The following is a 16,946-nucleotide window of genomic DNA, read 5'->3' as shown; positions in this document are numbered from 1 at the left end:
CCACCAGCCCAGGCTGCTCCAAGCCCCATCCAACCTGCCCTTCAACACTGCCAGGGATGGGGCAGCCACAGCTTCCCTGGGCAGCCTGGGCCAGGCTCTGACCCGGCCCCTGCAGCAGGGCTGGGACACCCACCATCCTCATTTTGGAGAAGTTCACCAGGCCATCCTCGGTGTAATTCGGGGTCCCCTCCTCAATGAACGCCAGGTCAGTCAGGTACATTCCCAGATAGGGGACACACGGAGGGTCACAACTTTGGGAGCAAGTCAGAAACAGGTTAGATAACTGCCTTACTTGGGACTTTGGAGTGAGTAGGAGGGTGGGACTCCACAGAGGGCAGAATTTGGAGGATTGTCTTTAATATACAGAAACCAGGAAAGCTGCTGATTCCTGGGGCCACATCTTGCAGCCACATCCCCATGGACAGAGCAGGAGAAGCAGGAGCTGCAGCTGTGCCCTGCATGAAGCCACAGGATGAAGGAAGGGAGTTCAGGGGCAGCTTCAGCAGAGAGCTGGGAAGACCTCAGGAAGCTTCCCCTACCCCACAGTGATGCAGGATCCTGTGGGGATGCTCCAGCTCCAGAGCAGCTCAGCTCCTGCTCCACCCACCCGGAGTGCTGCCAGGAGGAGCCATGCTAGCTGGAGTGCTGTGCACTGGAGGTGGGAAACCACAGGTGGACAAGGCACAACCGGGGGTTTAACCTCAGGGGAGGGGGGAAGGTCTCCAGGAGCCTGGCAATGATTCCTCCCTTTGCAGTCCCTCTTAGCCACGTCTTTCCAGGCGGCTGCTCCAAGGAGCAGCTCGTGGCTCGGGATCACTTCACAGGCTGCTGCCCTGAGCTGACTGACCCAGACACCTCCAGTGCTGCCTCTGCAGCCACCTCCAGAGCAAAGCCCCTGCCTGTGGTGTCAGGGCCAAGGGGATCCAGGTTCCCCAGCCCCACGGCAGCAGCTCCTGTGGGAGGAGAATCATTGTCCACTCACTTTTTCAGTGCCTCCCTCAGGTTCTTGAACCTGCCCTCCGATGACACCAGCTTTTGGAGCTTATCAATCAGAGCTTTCGTCTGCAAGAAACCAAAAGTGTCACTTGTCCTGTTCCAACCCCCTGCACGTGCAGGGACACCTCCCACCAGCCCAGGCTGCTCCAAGCCCCATCCAACCTGCCCTTCAACACTGCCAGGGATGGGGCAGCCACAGCTTCCCTGGGCAGCCTGGGCCAGGCTCTCACCACCCTCACAGCAAAGAATTTATTTTTCAGATCTCAATCTCCCCTCTTCAGTTTGAAACCCTTCCCCCTGCTCCCATCCCTCCCTGCCCTTGTCCCAAGCCCCTCCCCAGCTTTCCTGGAGCCCCTTCAGGCACTGGAAGCTGCTCTCAGTTCTCCCTGGAGCCTTCTCTTCTCCAGGCTGAACACCCCAGCTCTCCCAGCCTGGCTCCAGAGCAGAGCTGCTCCAGCCCTCAGATCATCTCTGGGGCCTCCTCTGGACTTGCTCAAACAGTTCTATATTCTTCTTGTGTTGGGGACCCCAGAGCTGGACCCAGCCCTGCAGGGGAGGGTCTCACCAAAGCAGAGCAGAGGGGGACAATCCCCTCCCTGGCCTTTCTGGTCATGCTGCTGGGGATGCAGCCCAGGACACTGCTGGTTTCTGGGCTCCAGCACATGATGGCAGCTCATGGTGAGCTTCTCTTTGCCAACACCCCAAATCCTTCTCCTCAAGGCTGTTCTCAAAGTGCTCTCCACCTGGCCTGGATCTGTGTTTGGGATTGTCCCCACACATGCACAGCCCAGCCTCTCCAGCCCCCTCGGGATGGATCCCATCCCTCCGGTGTGTCAGCACCCAGCCTGGTGTCACTGGCCGCCCTCCCCAGGCTGCACTCAGCCCCCCCACCCGCGCTGGCGACACGTCCCCCCAACACCCTCCGCCCATCAAACCCCTTCCCCTGCCTCCCGGGAGAGGATCAGCCCCGCGTCCCCACCTGCTTGGAGACCTTGAGCCAGGTTTTCTTCAGGCGGAAGATGGCGCTGCGGTTGAGGGAGGAGGTGACCTCCAGCACGGCGTTGTAGTTGTGCAGGCAGCGGCAGATATCGGCCACGGCCACCCACTTCTCGATGGCGCTCGCCCGCGCGTTCAGCTCCTCGTTGCGCAGGATCTCGGAGGCGATCAGGTTGCTGACCTGCAGGGAGACACCCGGCCCGGCCCGCGCCTCAGGACACCCCCCCCAGCAGCCTCCGACCCTCCGGCCCCGCAGCGTTTAGAACAAAAAGAGATTTTCCTTCCCTGCTCCCAACAGGAGCAACTGCTCCAGGAGATGCTGCAGGTGCTGCAGGCACCTCCCAGCCGGGAGCGCAGGGGAAGATAAACCTCACACACCCCGGGTCCTGGCTAAGGCCAGAGCAGGGTGGCTGCACTGCCCTGCTTCACCCATCTCCCTGTCCCCCCCGGGGCACTCACATCATTAAAGTGTTTCGTGTTCTTCATGATGTAAGGAGTCCTTTCATTCTTCTCAAGCTTCATCCAGCCTTGCCCGAAGAACTCTCTGCAAATGACAGCATTTATTGTCAACGTTTATTTCCCATTTTTCTGGGACACCCAAGGCACTGCACCCACACAGGACAGAGGAGCCAGGGCCTTTGCCCCCTGTGCTGCCAGAAAGGGACAGCATGGATAGGTTTGAAAGTGCGATGGACGTGGGAAGTCACCCCAGAGACACCAGCAGATAAACCACAGGATCAGGCACAAGTTTGGGCTCAAGCCCAGCCTGCAAAGCAGGAAGCAGCCGGGCAGGCTTTGCACCCTCTGGGGTGACCAGGAGAGCCCTTCCTCACCCATGGGGATGACTCACTCATACGGGATCTTCTTGAAGACCAGGTGATCCAGCAGTGTCAGCTGTTCTGCTATTTCCAGGGCCGAGTGGTTTTCAAAAGGTTCTGCTTTGACTCCCTCAGCCTGAGCGACAAAGGCAGCGACGAGGCCCCGTGGTTAAGAGCACAGTGAGAACTTCTACATTTCACCCACACAAAATCAAAGCCCAGGTTGGACTGCCAAGCCAAAGGCTCTTCCCCACTGGAGCAGGGCCATGCTGCCCCAAAGTTCAGAGGCAGCACATCCCCCAGTGCTGGAAGTGCCAGCCCCACGGGTTTCATCACATTCTCGTCCGTCCATGTGCACGGACACAAAACTAACTGCTCTTCTCTGTGTCAGTGATGAGGTGTCAGCAATGGATCAGTCCTTGCACACCCACTGCTGCCTGGTGCTCCACACCAACAAAGCACTGGGGGATCCAGGCTGGAGCCTCCTGCCCAGCTCCCCCTGCCCAGCAGCCCCTGTGGGGTCGGCAGCTCCCAGACCTGCTGCTTGGGAGAGCTCTTCCAGGGGATGGCCAGGAAGGCAGGAGAGCATCCTCTGTGCCTGCCTGCAGGCAAGGAATGGTCTAAAATCCTGTCACCACGGCCCTCCACCTGGAAATGTGCAGCAGCATCTCTCCTGTCCTGGTCCTGGGAAAAGGGACGGGACTGCAGCAGCTCCCAGCATGGGGAGTGCACAGAAAGAGGGGCCAGGCTGGGACCAAGAAGCACGATGGGGAACTGCAGGAGGCTCTGGGGACAGAGCTGCAAGGGCCCAGGTGCAGAGCATGGTGGGTGCAAATGCCCTGTGCTGGTTCCAGGCCAGCAGTGACTACTCTTACAGCTGGGACACTCCTTGCTGCCCTGCCCAGAGACCTGGACCCAGGAAGCCCTCCTGAGTCAACAGCCTGTTGCAAAACACCCTCCTTGAGAAGGCAGTTGTGAAACCCTCCGGTTTTGTTTGTCTTCTTCAAAGGAAGTTTCCAGCACTCAGTGGCTGCAAACAAAAGCTTCAAAACACTCCAAGGGGCCTCAGCCACTCCAGAAGCTGGTGGCAGCTCCAGGGAAAGGAGCTGCTGTTGTTTCAGGTGCACCAGGCCAGTTTAAAGTGGCTCTTGGGTTTTTCTAGGAGCAGACTTGTTGGTTTTTGTTTGTTGTTGGTTTTTCTTTAATGCAGGAAGGTGGCAAATGCACCGCAGCCACACTGATGGTTTTAAATCCATTGCAGATTCCCAGGACTCTGCTCCCAGGGGACCAGCACCAGCTGGCCCAGTGCCCAGCCCTTGGAACCAGCACATGGCCTGGGTTTGGGGACAGAGGACGTGGTGGAAACCCAAGGGGTGTTCCTGTATCCCTCAAACAGGCATCACTCTGTGCCCAAGCAGCCATCCTGCCCTTGGAGGACTAATGTGGGCAGGGGCTGGGTTAGTGTTGCCTCTGCTCATAACAGATCCAGCTGTGCTCACAGCTGGCCACATCCCCAGAAAACCTTTCTTTGCTTTGTGGCCAGAGGGCTCGGAGAGCTGCTGTCCCCTGAGCTGGGTGCACCGGGGTGCCAGGACCTTCAGCTGCTCCCACCACCACACCAAGCTACCAGGAGGTGGGATGAAGGGAAAGGGACTTACCATCTGCACGACCTCCTCGAGGGTTATCTGGTTGTCTCCTGGATCCTCCTGTGTCAAGGTCCTACAGTACAAGAAGACAGTGTTACCACAGCTGGGAAAGCACCAGCCCAGCACAGCTCCAGGGGCTGCAGCATGACCTGGGGGGCTGGCACAGGTTAAAGGTTTGGTGTCCATAGGAATACTTGGAATCCCATTTCCACTTGTAAAGAGGAAAAAAACACAACTCCTGGACTGAGGAGCTGACCCCACACGTGGAGACAGGGGTGGGGGTGACACCACTCCCATTGCCCCCAACCACGTCCCAGTGTGTGGGGAGGGGGATGAAGCCCCAACATGCCCGGCCTCCTCGGGCACCTCCCGAGCCCTGCTCTGGCTCAGCCCCTCCCGGGGCCTCGTGCCTGTCCTTATCCCTGGGAAGCAGCCATCAGGAGCCTGGAACAAAATCCAGGAAGAGAAGCCTCCCCCCACAGCCCCACACCTGATGATGTTGGCAGCTGCTTTCCTCTCCTGGGTCAGGAGCTCGGGATCATGGATAACCTCCTCCAGGAAGCCAATCACTCGGAACTTCAGCTCCTCGTTGGTTTCAAAGTCCTGCCAAGGTTGGTGCAGGCAGAGGGTTACTGGGCTACACGGGAGCAGCAGCTCAGTTCCCTGCCTGGCCCTTCTTCCAGCAAAACGCCAGCCTGCAGTGCCCAGGAAATGGGAACTGGCCAGGAAGGCACCAGGTCCATTCTGCACCAGTCCACTGGCATCACCCAGCCTGGGAGAGGCACGGGGGCTTCCCAGTGCCAACAAGCCCAGCACCACTCCCAGTGCCACCAGCAGCAGAGAGGGACAGGGACAGCAAGGAGAGCCACACAGTTACCTAACCTGGACCCTGGCCTGACAACCCTGACAGGAATCAGACCAGCTACTCCACTTCCAGCCGGTGGGATGTCCGTGGATCCCAGCTCTCCCCCTGGCACACCCAGGGTGCAACCAGTGCCCAACGCCCAGCCCCGCGCCAGGGCTCCCGGTTCCCTGCTCCCCCCTTTCCAGCTCCTCCCCATGCCCACTCATTTGCTTAATGACAGAAGTGCCAAATTGTCTTCCCAGCTGAGCCACCCAGCATTCTGCCAGATTCCAGCTGGCAGGGAGGGAGGGTCCCCGAGCAGCGAGCCCCCCGGCACCCACCTGGGAGTGCTTGGAGACCCAGTGCCGCAGCACGTTCAGGACGCGGTTGGTGGCTGCTCTCCGGATCACAAACTCCTTGTCTCCGTTCCGCTGGTCTGTCGGGAAGCCTGAAACTGCCAGCGAGCCCTGAGCTCAGCCACACTCCCTCAGGAAGCACTTCTGGGTGTTTCCAGGAGCACTAGAAGGAGCAGCCCCATCTTCCCAAGCATCCCTAAGCTGCCTCTTTAAACTCAGCCCCAGGGAGGGTCTTTGCTCAAAGGCAGGAAAGAGCTGAGCTGCCCAAACCCCACCTGTTCCTCAGGCAGCCTCCGTGCCCAGGGACCCCAGCCCGGAACGGGGGGTGCTGGGCTGTGGGTGCACTGGGATCTACTGGCCAGGGTGTTCCATTGAAAAAATATATCAGTGGAAACAGGCGCTTGGAAAACTCCTCCCCACTCAGTGGGCAGCCCAGGGCAGGTACCTGCGCTGGCCAGGGACATCCTGCGGTACTTCTCCTTGGTGGGGGTGCCCTCGTTGACTCCCTCCGTGGCGATGGCGAAGGCGGAGGCAGCGGAGAGGGCGCTGCGGGTGCTGTCCAGCTCCCGGCAGGACGGCATCACCACCCCGTTGTTGTAAGAAAACAACGAGAAATCTGCGAGGGGGGGAGAAGAAAGCACCACTGCAGCCACAGCCCCGGCCAGGTCCCTCCCGCAGCCCCTCACCAGCCCCCCCAGCACACAGGCACAGGAGCAGGGCAGCCCTGGATGCCCCCGCCCGCAGAAATGTGCCCAGCAGAGCCCCAGCAAGGACCAAGCGGGTACTACAGGTGGTGCTAACGTGGCTACAGGAGAGACCCGAGCAAGTAAACCTGGCTGGTGCCAGCCCAGGATCCCATCTCAAGCAGCCCTGGGATGGGAGGAAAAGGGTGGGAAACGCTGGAGGGTTTGGCACTTCCCTGTCTCCCTGGAGGAAAATAAAGGGCAAAGTTCTGCTCCTCCTCACACCTGCCTCAGTTTTACCCCTGCACCTTTAGCAGCTCTGCAGGGCCAGGTTCAAGGGCAGCGTGTGGCCCTGGGTGAGGTCTTGGTTCATTTGTTACCTGAGGAATTTTTGCACTTGACAGTCTTCGGAGTGGTTGGAGATTTTGTTGGGGAAGCTTCAGCTTCTGCTTCATCGCTCTGGTTGGGATCTGTGTCCGACTCCTCCCTGACCGACACCTCTGAGCCTGGGAAGGACAGGGAACCAGTCACCAGCACCCTGGGCATGTCACAGGTGTGTTTTAGCCCTTCCAGATTTTCCTGAAGTCTGAGCCATTCCAGCTGGGCACACAGCAACCAAGCCCAGGGAAGGTACAGAATCCCATTTTGCTTGTTTTTTTGGGGAGGAGCCATAGAACCACCACTGTCACCACTGCCACCACCACCACTGGCCCACCCACCTGCAAACCTGCAGCCACTTACTTTGCTTGCTCTGCAAGGGCTCCTCTTGCTTTTCTGAGGCTGCTTCTCCCTCGTCTGGGATTTTATTGGGATAGTTACTGGACACGTACAGTTTGTTGATGTCCAGGGTGGTCTTGCTGAAGGGTGCCATGGAGGAGTACATGCTTGCATAGCCATTGGAGGAGCAGCTCAGGGCGGCCAGGTCCAGCGCCTTCCCTCCGGTGATGATGGGGATGTTGAGGGAGAGCTTCCTCCGCCGGCTGGGGGAGGAGGACTTGGTGATGGATTGGGATAGTTACTGGACACGTACAGTTTGTTGATGTCCAGGGTGGTCTTGCTGAAGGGTGCCATGGAGGAGTACATGCTTGCATAGCCATTGGAGGAGCAGCTCAGGGCGGCCAGGTCCAGCGCCTTCCCTCCGGTGATGATGGGGATGTTGAGGGAGAGCTTCCTCCGCCGGCTGGGGGAGGAGGACTTGGTGATGGAGAGGGGGGGAGGTGAGGAGAACTTGCGGTTGGCTCGGGGGGACTTGGGGGGCTCGCCGTACAGCAGCTTGTTGTTCTGGCTGTTGGCAAACAGGAGCTCCAGGGACCTGGGTGGAGAGACAGGGAAAGGCTGAACTCATCGTGGAGAACCCATCAGCAGCTCCACCAGCCCGGAATCTCTGGGACATCCCACAGGCATGGCACAGCCAGCACGAGCCTCTGCACCCTCCCCCCCCAGGAGCAGGGACACCTCCAGAGCTCAGGTTTATCCACCTCCCTGGTTTGAGGGCCTCACGACTCAGGGGGACAAGGCAAAACAGCCCAAGAGTGGGCAGGTCTGAGGAGCAGAGCACAGACCCAGGACAGACAAGGGGATGGGGGAGCAATGCCACAGCCACCCCCCTCCCCCCAAAAAACTCCACCAGTGCTTTGGAGCAGGACTCAGCATGGGCCCTGCTGTGGTGCTGGGCAGCCTCACCGTGCAGGGATGGCACTGATGGGCTTCTTGTAGATAGTGATGAGCTTGTCAAGGACAACCAGGGCGGTGGTGAAGACACGGTACGAATGCAGGAACGTGTTCAGAAAGTCAATGCTCAGGAACCTCAGGTCCGTCAGCCGCTCCAGGAGCCGCTCCACGCTCGCATAGCGGATCTGCAGGACCTTGCAGGAATTCATCGTTTTACTGAACCTAATGTCAACATCATCACAATACAAGCTGGCATCAGACCTGCAGAGAAACAAGACACCTGTGTTTCCAGCCTGGAACGAAACCAAGAGCTGCTTCACACAAGCAGCTTCCCCCAAGATGTGCGGGGACCTCGGAAGGTGGTTCAGGGCCTGGGCAGGGAAGGACCCTTGCTCCTATGGGGTGTCCCTCTGTAAAACACAGGTGGGAATACTCCCAGGGGAAAGCCAGGAAACCCAAATCCCAGAATGGGTGGAAACACTGCACAGTGGCCAAGGTAGAGGTTTGTGCCAACAACGTGGAGCAACTGTCCCTAGAGGAGACCCAGAGACTGAGACCTTTCCCCTTGTGGGACAGCAGACCCCAGCAGCGGGGGTCTCTTCCCCCCTCCCCCCACACAAAGCTCCTCTCCCAGCTAATTAGCACTCCTAATCAGCACGTTGAGCTCCCAACCGTGGCAGCACTCACTTGATCATCTGGGGGACAGTGACCTTGGAGTTCTCCTCGAAGGCGTTCATCATGAGCCCGTTGCAGCGGATGTTGTCCACACACTGCAAGAGACACGGGTGGGAGGTGGGGGGACAGCCCCACTGCCAGCCCAGTGTGGATGTGCCACAGGAGCCTGAGCAGGGCCTGAGCCAGACAAGATGCTCAGCAAGGGGATGCAGGCAAGGACATGGCACAACAGAGGCAGCCAGGAGACAAGCCCTCTTCAACCAACAACTGTGTCTCTTCCACTTGGGAAAAAAAATAAATCTCATCCCCAGGGACCCTGTGCCCCAACACCTCCTCCCCACTGGGTCCATCCTACCTGGCTGATGTCACTGGTCCATGCAGCTTTCTCCTGCCTGGATGAGGCCACAAGAATGACGGTAAAAGAGGAGGAATCTTTGGGCTCCACCACAATTTTGAAGTCGAGGTGGTCAATGTCTTGCCCTGATGCTTTTGCTTTGGAATAGAAAAGCCACACACAGTGATTGGAAAAAGCTCTCCCCACTTGTCTCTCCCCCAGCACAGGTTTTATTAAGGTTTTAAGGTGCTTGTTGCCTTTTGCAGGTTGTCTAGGGTAGAGGACAGGACAGGTTTGCTGGGCAAAGTCTCAGTGTGTACAAAACAAAGCCTGCACGGCCTGAGGGCAGCACAAAGGACAAGAGAAAGGAGCCCAGGGCTTTTCACAGCTCTGTAGCCAAGCCACATCCATGACAGGGGACACCAGCAGTGCTGGCCACACTGTCATTGGTCCCCAGCCACGGAACGTGGCAGCAACTTCACGCCAAGGCTCTGGCATCAGGTGCAGCCTCCAGCAGGACTCGCAGCTCCCACAGCCCCCGGGCCCCCCTGGGCATGATCTTTGCCCCCTACAATGGGGTGACTGTGCACAAGCCCCCAAACTGCTCCCAGGACACAGCAGGAGATGCTGCAGTGCTGGTGGTGCTGTCAACCTCAGCAAAGAGGCTCCTGGAGCAGCCACAACTTTGCTTTTTGAGCTGCCCTTCTGCCCAGCACCCACTGGGAGATGCACAGCCAACCCACCACCCCCCCTGCACCCACGGTGGGGGCTGTGCAGGGCCCTGGGCAGGCCCGAGGGGGTCAGCCCAGCAGGGACACCCACCGTCCTCGTCGGTGCTCTCCTGCTCCTCCAGCAGCGTGCAGTCGATGAGGGAGATGACGCCGTTCTGCGGGGAGGGAGTGGGGCTCAGGAGGGATCCCTCTGGGGGGCTGGGAATCCCCTGTCCCCATCCCAGCCCCCCCGGGCAGGGCCAGGGAGATGCTGCTGAAGGGCACAGCCAGCCCAGTGCCTGCGTTCACTGGGGTTACACAGCTACAGGCTGCTGGGGTGTCCTGGTTCTTCTGGTGCAACCCAAATCATTTGTTCATCAGTTATTTCAGACGGACTTTAAATGACATTTCCCAAAAGTCTGTTGTAATTATAAACTCCTCGCTGTGGACACCTTCTTCAACTGACAGCTCAGGGACAGTAACAAGCCATTTCTGTAAGATTCTTGCTCAGTTAACCACAAAACTTCCGCCAAGGAGCACATGGCCCTTGGGGACAGGCAGGAGGGGCCCAGGTGCTGGGTAAAACCCAGCTGGGGTTGGACTTCCCGAGTTTCTGCTGCAAAGCAGGACAACTTCTTGTACCAAGAGCCTGCAATGTCTGCTCTGTGCCGTGACTCAGAGCTCTGCACGTCACTCACACGGTGTCTGGGCCACGTGAATTAAACCTGATCACCAGCCTGCTCCACACCTGGGTCCCCCCGGGGGCTGCAGCCTGGAGGGGAAGGTGATCCCCAAACCCCTGGTGTCACCAGGAGAGCCCGAGCCGGCAGCTGTGCCAGGCCCTGCCCGCTCACCTTGCCCCAGCAACCCAAGGACCCCCGCGGGGGGGGCTGCCGAGCCCCCCGTACCTTGGTGAGATGCAGCTTTCCCCCGGAGCCCCTGGTGCAGATGATCAGGTGCTTGGAGAAGAGGAAGCACTGCCGCTCGCCCTCCTTCCGCAGCGAGAGGGAGCCCAGCCGGCCCCGCGGGATCTTCCCCTTCTCTGACATCGGCACCTGGATCAGGGATCCTGCGGAGAGGAGAGACCCAGCCCTGGGTCAGGGGCAGCTCCGCAGGGCACGGCCCCCGGAGCAGGGCACTGCCCTGTGCCCGGGCGGGGGGCAGCAGGGGGGTCCTCAGTGCTGGGATCAGCACCGGGAGCCACCAGCTCTGCCCCGGAGGGCACCGGGCACAGCCCCCAGCCCAGGGGGTCAGGAGGTGTGTCTGGCGGTGGGAAGTCCCTAAGGGCCGACACGGCCACGCGCGGTGCCGGGGCTGCCGGCGGGCGATGCGCTTGGGGCAGGGAACACCCAGAAACAGGGTGTATGTTTTCAAATGTCCCTGCTCACCAGACCACAGGGCGGGGCTGGGGGCTGCAGGGCAGGGACGTGGACACCAACACGGCACCTTGTCTCACGAAGGTCTGGCTGGTGTCCAGCAGGATCTCACACCCTTCAATAATCATCCGCTCTATCGCCAGGTTTTTCCGAATGTTTTCGGTCTCGCTCACTTCATCGTGCATGATCCTGAGGGAGGGAGAAGAGACAAATGGGAGTTCAGATGAGAATTGCACTTTTCCCTGCAGGCCCCTTTGGACACACAGGGGGGGCTGCCCCAGCCCCTCTCCCTGCCCAGAGCCCCTCACAGCCCAGACCTGCCCCCAGTGCCAGAGGGACAGGACTGACCTGGAGAGCTCTTCCAGCTTAGACTTGGCATAATCCAGGCTGTTCCTCTCCACGTGCTCGTGGGGGGTGTGGGCCAGCAGCTCGTGCAGCGTCAGGATGTACCGGGGGATCTGTGGCACAAGGACCAGAGCAGGGCATCAGGGCACAGGGCAGGGGGTGAAGGGGCACGGAGGGCTGTGGGGACACCACAGCAAGGGATACCATGTCAGAACCCCTGGTCTGGGAGGTTACAAAAGCTTCAAAGCTTGTGCTCAAAGGTAAGGATGGGGGGCCAGAGTGGGGGGGTTGCCCAGGAACCTGCTGTGCCCCATCCGTACCACAGACATATCAGGGAAGCAGCAGCTCCACCTACAGAGTCCTCCTGCAGCACCAACCAGCCCAGCAATGGCCTGAGCAGGTGCCAGGAGCAGTGTGGGACCACGCAGAGTCCAGCCCAGGCCATCTTCACCCAGGCTTTGCCTCCCCACCCCCCCATGCCTGCTATGGGTCTGGGGTTTGCACCACGCAGCCCATCCCTTGCTAGCAGTGTTGTGGTGGCCAATCCCAGCACTCACCTGGAACATGGGGTAGGTCAGGAAGGTCTCCAGGGTCCTCTCCTCACAGTCAGGCTTGGCCTCATAGTGCTTCAGCAACTTGTCAAAGTCCCGGTTCTGCTTGCAGTGTGCCAGGATCTGCAGGCTGTACTGGTGGTTCCTCACAAACTCCTGGTAGATGTTCAGCATGGGCAGCAGGATGTCAAACAGGTCAGCTGTGAGCAGAAGTGGTGGGGAGGTGGGTGTGCTGGTCCAGCCCACACCCTAGGGGTCCCAGCACAGACTCCCCTGGCTCCCAACCCTCCTCACCCCCAGATCCCACCAGGGTCACCTCCTGGGGCCTTGTGCTGCTTCTGCAAGCCCCAGGTCTGCCCAGTTTGGGTTTTAAGGATCCCCCGTAGAGCCAGCTGAGGGTCTCATCAGACACAGCAAAGCTCTTCAGCATCAGTTCTCCTGGTGCATCCCACCCCTTCCACCACCCAGAAGAACCAGGAACATGGGAACCATTCCCACAATTGGGTTTCTCTGTTTTTTTGCTCTGGTCCTCACTGCCATGAGCAGCATGAAGAAGTGACACACTGTGCAACACGTGGCACTGCTGAGGTGCAGCGAGGAGGCACCAGGCACTCACCCAGCACGAGTGTTGGCCAGCTGGAGATCCTGGCCTTCAGGCCTTGGTAAAAGATTTGATGCAAAAACATGATCGTTTCGCTGGAGGAGAAACCAAGGGGTGAAAAAAAGGCAGGTGAACAAGTGGCAAATAACAAATAATGAGACAAAATGAGGCTGCTGAGACCCTGGCCCAGGCAGCTGTGGCTGCCCCATCCCTGGAGGTGCTCGAGGCCAGGTTGGAAGGGGCTTGGAGTAACCTTGAGCACCTCCAGGGATGAGGCAGCCACAGCTTCTCTGGGCAACCTGTTCCAGTGTCTCAGCACCCTCGCAGTGAAGAGTTTCTTCTTAATTCCTCATACAAATCTCTCCTCTTCCAGTTTAAAGCCGTTTCCCCTCATTCTATCACTCCATGCCCTTGTCAGAAGTCCCTCCCCAGCTTTCCTGGAGCCCATCAGGTGCTGGAAAGCTTAAGGACTGATATCAGTGCTGATGGACACTGTCCTACCCCATCAGAGCCAGGACATCCCATAGACAGACTCCTGGCCCTGACCCACTGCTGAAGCCCTGGAACATCTTCCCCCACAGCACCTCCTTGTGCCACTGCCCAGCAGGACACTTGTGCCAATATCCCATGGGGATGCTGACCTTCCACCCGTGGCTTTCAGGGCCAGGCTGCTGGCTCCCGGGGACCCCCAGCACTGAGCACCCCAACATCCACTCCCAGGGAGGGCAGCAGGCTGTGGACACCAAGGCCTGCCCAGGAAGCTCCTGGAGCCCAGAATGGGACTCACCTGTTGAGGAATATGCTGCTGACATCGTCATGTGTGATGGGAGGCTTCTTGGAGCTGGCTGCCATGCGCAGCGGCCGCAGGAAGTTGTTGACCAGGATGTGGAGCTGCTGGACGTACTCGGCCTCGGCCTCCAGCATGCTGAACACCACCTGGTTCCTCTTGCGCATGCTGTCGGCGTGGGGGGACCTGATGTAGTCCTGGATGATGGTCTTCCACTTCCTGCGGCACAGCCAGCCCCGCAGGAAGCTCTGCACCTGCCGAGGGACAGTGACCACCTCAGGGCCCTGTCCCCGTGCCCAGCTGGCCCGGGCAGCTCCTGCACCCGGGGCCGCCCCGAGCCCCCCCGGCTGGGGAACGGACCGTGGCTCCTGCCAAACACACAATCCCAGGGCAGTTTGGGTGGCAAGGACCTTAAGGCTCATATTTTCCCAACCCTGCTGCTGTGGGCAGGGACATGTCCTGCCCTGCAGCTGCTGCCCACAAATACAGGCAGGTCCCAGCTCATGGGGTGGGGCAGATGCTGCCCGGCTGGGACCTCTTAGCATTGCGATGAACACCTGAGATCTGCCCCCACCCAGCTGCTGCGGGGCAGGGAGGCACCTCCCGTGGGCCAGGCTGCTGGGGCAGAATCTCTGGGCAGCCTGTTCCTGTGTCCCCACCACCCAGCCTGTTCCTGTGTCCCCACCACCCACCTTCTTGATTTTCTTGATGTCACTGTCATCGTCGCTGGGCGCGCTGGTCTGGCCGGCCTGGATGCGCTCGTGGTCCTTCAGCAGGGAGGCAATCTGTGGGCACAGGGGGGTGAGCAGCTGCCCCGGCACATCCCAGGAGCCAAGGACAATCCCTGCAGTGCCAGGGAATGGCAAGTGGAACTACAGACCCAGCGACATACTGCACTGACTCTGCACCGACAGGAGATGGAGCAGGTGATCCCCAGCATCCCCAGCACCCATCAAACGCCCCCGAGGCAGGGACCTGGACACCCAGCCAGGGACCTGGTGCAATCCTCACCCCAGCTTTCTAGGAAACCCGTCACGGGCAAGTCATTTAAAAACAAGTGAGGGCAAAATGGCAGGAAAACCTCGAGTCATTTGCACCCTAAAACTTGCCGAGAAGGACAAACTCCTGCCCAGTCACGGCTCCCCAGCACAGGTGGGACAGAACCTCGTTGGCTTCCAGCACGAGAACTTTCACTGCTCCTCTCTGCCCTTCCTCCTCATCCGTGGCTCAGCCCCCGCCCGGGTCCCCACCGCAGGAAAGGGCAGGAAAACAGAAAATGAAAACTAGGAAAAACATTGTTTCAATTGTGATTGTACAGAAAATAGTAAGAACAAGAAAACACTTCTCAAAAAAGTTATTTCCAAAAAGTTTTGGTGAGAAAGGAGCTGAGATCTCTTCCCTGTGACCAACACACCAGCACTGCCCGGGCGCTCAGCGGGAGCAGCAACAGGCTGGAGAAAACGGCCCTGGGCTCAGGGGCACCACGCCAGCTTAAATTAAGATTTTTAAAAGATACTTTAGAAACCTTCTCCCTTCTCCCTGTGCCTTCCTATGAAGCCTCAAGTCCCCAGACATCCCCCCATCCCACTGCTCTCAAGTGCCTGAGGCACCGCAGTTCCCTGCGCGGCTCCAGGGCTCGCTGGGACCCACGGGCTGGGTCTGCCCGTGCCGTGGGGTGGGGTTGGGTTTTTATTGGATGAGCAAAATTTACACATTAAAGTAGAAGCTGATTATTTGATCTCTGCTTCAAAGCACGTGGAACAGTTTAAAAAAAACCACAACAACAAACAGAAACCAAAGGGATGAACCGACGCCAAGTGAAGCCCGGTGTAAAACCCTGTGCCTGGCAGATGTCACCAGCACCCCGCGGCACACAGAGGGCTCTGTGAGAAATGGTGAGGTGGGAAGTCCCGATCTCTACCCCAACACCTTCCCCTGACCCCAAGGGACAGGACCCCCAGCCCCTGCCCCAGCGGCAGCAACACCCCGGGGCCGGGGACCCCGCTGAGCGCCGCACACGGCCCAGGCGGGGGCAGCGGATCCGCGCGGCTCCTGCGGGAAACCCCTCCAACGCCGAGGGCAGCCCCGCGTCACTAAACAGGGGTAAATCCTGCTGTGACCCCCCGGGCCCTGCCAGCCTGGCCCCGCTGCCCCCCGCAGCACACGGGTGGCCCGGGGGAGCGGCAGCGCGGCCGTGGGGCGACGCTGGGCTCTTCACCTCGGCCTTCAGGCGCTCGATCTCGATCTCCCCGTCCTCGATCTGCTGGCGGAGTTGCTTGGCAACCGTCTTCTCCGTTTCCACGATCTGCAGGAGATGGAGGTACTTCTGCATCAGCGCCTCGTGCTCCGTCGCCAGGGTCCTGTAGCTGCGGGCAGAGGTGGCTGGGAGCTCCCCCCTGCCCCGGACCCCCACCGCAGCCCCCCTGGGATGTGCACACAAAATCAGGTGGGGTTTGCTGGGGGGGTGGGGGGTGATTCTCCTTCCCACACTGCCCGTGTCCCTCTGGCTCAGGGTACCACGGGGCGAAGGACCCAGGAGCCAGCTCCGGCTATTTGGGATCCTGCTACTCAGAACTGACCCATCTGGAGATGAGGTGGGTTCACCATGAGGGTGCAAACAGAAAAGACAACCTAAACTTTCAGGAAATGACAGGAGAGTTAAATAAACCCCATGGCCAAACCTCTCTTCCCTGCCACATCCCGAAGAGAGGAGGACGTTTGTGGAACAAGCTATTGGGAACATCTGCTCTGGTTGAGGTGCTGCAGCAGATGACATCTCACTGCTCTGCCCCCCTCGCTGCCAGCCTGGCACCCCCCCTCACCAGCTGCAGCTGTGCCATGCGGGCTCCTGACCTCTCCCCTGGGCAGCGAGGGGTTCTGTGCCACCATTCCCACGGCACAGAGACACCAGCCTGGAAAATCCTCCCTCGACCCATTGCTGCTCTTCCAGGTGAAACCTTTCCCAGCTGTCTTTGAACCCGACGGTGAATCGGGCGTTCCTTGGGCACCAGGCTGGGATGCAGCCTCCTGGTCTGCACCAGGGGTCCCAGCCCGGGGCTGGGGTCCAAACCCGACAACTCCCTGCCTGCAGCCACCCTCGGGACCGGCTTCAGCTCCAACACCCCCGTCCCCTGCTCCGCGCTGGCAGAGGGTGATGGTACCTGGCACGTGCTATTGCTGCCACCCACTCGTCACAGTCCTTGGCATCCTCAGTCCTCAGCTCCAGAGTCTTCTGGTTCTCATGGTTGAAATTAACGGTGAAGTAATGCTGAGGGAGCAAAGGGAGGGGGAGGTGACGGCTCGCTCGCGCCAGGCCACGAGGAAAGTGCTTTAGGATCAACCACGGGTCACTTCATGTTAGGAAAATGCCTTTTGAAACGCCAGGAGCACAGCCAAGACGCGCTGCCCGCAGCACCCGGGGAAAAGCCGCTCTTTGTCAGTGAGGACGGGGCTGAGAAACGCTCAGCGGGGAAATCCTGCCGGACAAACACGGGCAGTCACAGCAACCTGAAACCGCCGCGGGCTGGGGGGCTGCAGGTCCGAGCCTGAGGCGGGGC

General features: G+C 59.6%; 1 protein-coding gene across 1 annotated transcript in view; it reads right to left on the bottom strand.

Annotated features, from left to right (window-relative positions):
• Positions 1–16,946, bottom strand: part of RASGRF1 (Ras protein-specific guanine nucleotide-releasing factor 1) — a 63,355-nt gene that overhangs the window by 2,852 nt on the left and 43,557 nt on the right. Inside the window, exons 2-26 of the mRNA XM_010002837.1 lie at positions 16,551–16,657; positions 15,608–15,755; positions 14,082–14,174; positions 13,390–13,643; positions 12,618–12,697; positions 12,008–12,201; positions 11,454–11,563; positions 11,176–11,294; positions 10,638–10,798; positions 9,842–9,905; positions 9,041–9,177; positions 8,698–8,780; positions 8,023–8,271; positions 7,370–7,651; positions 7,081–7,319; positions 6,720–6,845; positions 6,102–6,272; positions 5,642–5,754; positions 4,947–5,059; positions 4,469–4,529; positions 2,843–2,946; positions 2,452–2,536; positions 1,976–2,173; positions 983–1,062; positions 134–251 (exon numbers count right to left, since the gene is read on the bottom strand). Of these exons, the coding sequence (XP_010001139.1) occupies positions 134–251; positions 983–1,062; positions 1,976–2,173; positions 2,452–2,536; positions 2,843–2,946; positions 4,469–4,529; positions 4,947–5,059; positions 5,642–5,754; positions 6,102–6,272; positions 6,720–6,845; positions 7,081–7,319; positions 7,370–7,651; positions 8,023–8,271; positions 8,698–8,780; positions 9,041–9,177; positions 9,842–9,905; positions 10,638–10,798; positions 11,176–11,294; positions 11,454–11,563; positions 12,008–12,201; positions 12,618–12,697; positions 13,390–13,643; positions 14,082–14,174; positions 15,608–15,755; positions 16,551–16,657 (3,489 nt within the window). The remainder of the gene's footprint in view (positions 1–133; positions 252–982; positions 1,063–1,975; positions 2,174–2,451; positions 2,537–2,842; positions 2,947–4,468; positions 4,530–4,946; positions 5,060–5,641; positions 5,755–6,101; positions 6,273–6,719; positions 6,846–7,080; positions 7,320–7,369; positions 7,652–8,022; positions 8,272–8,697; positions 8,781–9,040; positions 9,178–9,841; positions 9,906–10,637; positions 10,799–11,175; positions 11,295–11,453; positions 11,564–12,007; positions 12,202–12,617; positions 12,698–13,389; positions 13,644–14,081; positions 14,175–15,607; positions 15,756–16,550; positions 16,658–16,946) is intronic.

This window comes from Chaetura pelagica, unplaced genomic scaffold (genome assembly GCF_000747805.2).
Source record: "Chaetura pelagica isolate M959 unplaced genomic scaffold, ChaPel_1.0 scaffold658, whole genome shotgun sequence".
Taxonomy (NCBI): Eukaryota; Metazoa; Chordata; class Aves; order Apodiformes; family Apodidae; genus Chaetura; species Chaetura pelagica.
Note: the sequence above shows the minus strand (reverse complement) of the source record. Positions and strands in the feature narration are given on the sequence as shown.